Below are 2667 nucleotides of genomic sequence, written 5' to 3' on the forward strand. Positions count from 1 at the left end.
ACTTTTTAAAATATTCAGTTTTTTTTTCAGCAGATTTTTCCAATTCAAATGAATGGAGAGAATCTTCAAAGCTTCCTCTTCCTTCAGCCTTAAAATCTTCAGCATAAAAGCCAACCTTTAAACAGGTCAGGACAAGTTCAGCTAGTAATGTTGTATTCGGCTTTTTGATATCTATTATGGTTTTTAAATTAAAGCCGTAATAGGTTAAACCAATCCGGGGCACACTCCTGGTGGCCAGGCTTTAGCCCATGGGGCCTGATCAGGCACAGTCTGAAGAGATGACATGGGGCCACACAAACCGTCACACAGTAACACACGCAGAGACACAGTAGCACAGTAACACACACACACACACACACACACACACACACACACACACACACACACACAGTTGGTTTGCTTTCAAAATAAGAACCCTGAAATATTCAGAAATAGCTTCAATATCAACAGTTGAACAACTGAATGTCCAGTTCCTTTAAAGCTCAGAGCTATGCTCCTTGTTACTGTCAGCTAGTTTGTCCAACACAGGCTGAAATGTGCTTGTGGTGCAAAATTGGTGTCAAGAAGTTACAATGTCACTCTGAAGGATGCTGGATAATGAATATAAGAGCCCCAGATTATAACTAGGTGTGACATGAGTGCTAAGTAACATGCCAGCTTTTCAAAATAATAGCCCCAGATTTTTACTTAAGCTTACATTAAGGCACCATAACATGCATGATCTTCAAAATAAAAGCCCAGGATTGTATCTTAAGGTCACATAAAGGCCTGGTAGTGTGAGCAGTGGTTTAAAATGCATGGCAAACTTTATTTGGACAATTATTTCTATTCATTTATAAATTCAAGCAATTGTATTTCTACTTCCAACTTTGGAAGTACAAGTATACCTTCCATTGTTTCAGTGATGCAGTTGAGCTCTCAGTTTGCTTAGAAAATAAGCTCCCAACTTCAGCTTTTCTTTCATAATATTCCATAATTATTCAGTATGGGATAGCATTAATTATATGATTGGATTATGATTATTGATGAAACACTGAGTACATCACATTTAATATCACAGCTGGTAAAGGTGGATCTAATGTTAACTTTACCTTATATGTTTAGAAGTTCAAGTACTGCTGGGTAGCTCGTGAATTTCACATCAGGGATCAATAAAGTTATGATTATACTATATTTTATCAATTTGAAGTTATCAAATACGTGTAATAAAGTAAAAAGTACATTTGCCTCTAAATTGTAGTGAAGTCAAAGTATGATGTAAATTGTAATTAAGTACAGTACTTGAGTAACTGTATTTAGTTACTTTCTACCACTGTTTAAAACAGACTTTAAAAAGTGTGATTAATTTGTGATTGTGACAATTGCGAGTTAACTATGAACAATCATGCAAGTAATTGTGATTAAATATTTGAATTGATAAAGAGCACAAAAATAAAATAACATAAAATAAAATAAAGTGCAATATTTACCTCTGCAGTGACAAGCACTTGTTTACCAGGCAAACCTGGAGGTCCTGGTTCCCCCTTATTACCATTTTTACCCTGTGAAAGGATAATAAATAAATAAATAAAATAAAGTAAACATATTTCAAAGTTGCAACCTCCATTTAAAAAAAACAAACATTTGTTTTTAAATCTCAAAACCATTTACGTTTGTTCCTGCTTCTCCCTTCTCCCCCTGAAATAGAACAGAAAATTAACACACATATTTACAAAATACAAATGTCTTAGTTTGTTGCAATAAATCTTTAGGACCTTTTCACCATCATCTCCTTTTGGCCCCTTTCCTCCCTGTGAAAGGAAAATGCATATTGCAGTTATTTACAGAAAAGAATGTCAAAACAACATACAGTATGTTAAAGGGTAAGGACAGTCATTTTCTATATTAATAGTATTTAAACAATCCCCACACAGAGACTAAAACCAACAATAAATTGCTTCAACTCATGGTCTGGCAGTCTCCCATCTGGGTTACTTTATTTGTTTGTGCCATCAACCTCCATTGTTGTTCAATAACAATTAAAAACACATCGGTGAAATATGCTGCTGCACTGGGTGACATGTCTCCTGATTACGAAATGTTACCCACATGTTTTTTGTATTTTTACAAATATTGCCCCAAAAGTCAACTGCGCAAGCACAAGGATCCATTGCACTGTAAACAAAGCAGAAAGCACGCACAAAGTCCATGGCACAGAAAAATAAGATAATCCAGACTGGAGACTGACACACACTAACTGTGTTTTGAGGTAATTCACTGTTGGTTTTAGTCTCTGACGAGGACTGTTGAAAATACTATTAATTAAGAAAATGACCAACCTTATCTCTTAAGCATAACACCAGTCCAGCTGGTATGACACAGCACAGCGCTATAATTGTTAGATGGAAATGTTCCTCACATCTTGTCCAGGCAGGCCCCTCTTCCCGTCAATGCCGGATTTCCCCTGTAGAGCAAAGGAAATAAAACAAACAGTCTTAGGAGATATTTTTCTGCTTGATCATTATGTGGAAAAACAAAAGTTTCTTAATCTGCTTATGTTAATTGAATAGCAAAAACACCATTATATTTTGTTAGTGGCTTGAATGTTGACCCCAGTACTGACCATTTAAACATATACCTGATGAACTCAGTAGGTAATGTCATTCCAAGTGATACTCACTGGAGTTC

General features: G+C 35.7%; 1 protein-coding gene across 1 annotated transcript in view; it reads right to left on the minus strand.

The window, feature by feature from the left end:
* Positions 1-2667, minus strand: part of col7a1l (collagen type VII alpha 1-like) — a 53077-nt gene that overhangs the window by 9812 nt on the left and 40598 nt on the right. Inside the window, exons 60-63 of the mRNA XM_020599438.1 lie at positions 2399-2443; positions 1755-1790; positions 1651-1677; positions 1470-1541 (exon numbers count right to left, since the gene is read on the minus strand). Of these exons, the coding sequence (XP_020455094.1) occupies positions 1470-1541; positions 1651-1677; positions 1755-1790; positions 2399-2443 (180 nt within the window). The remainder of the gene's footprint in view (positions 1-1469; positions 1542-1650; positions 1678-1754; positions 1791-2398; positions 2444-2667) is intronic.

This window comes from Monopterus albus, unplaced genomic scaffold (assembly GCF_001952655.1).
Source record: "Monopterus albus unplaced genomic scaffold, M_albus_1.0 scaffold41.1, whole genome shotgun sequence".
In the NCBI taxonomy this organism is placed as follows: Eukaryota; Metazoa; Chordata; class Actinopteri; order Synbranchiformes; family Synbranchidae; genus Monopterus; species Monopterus albus.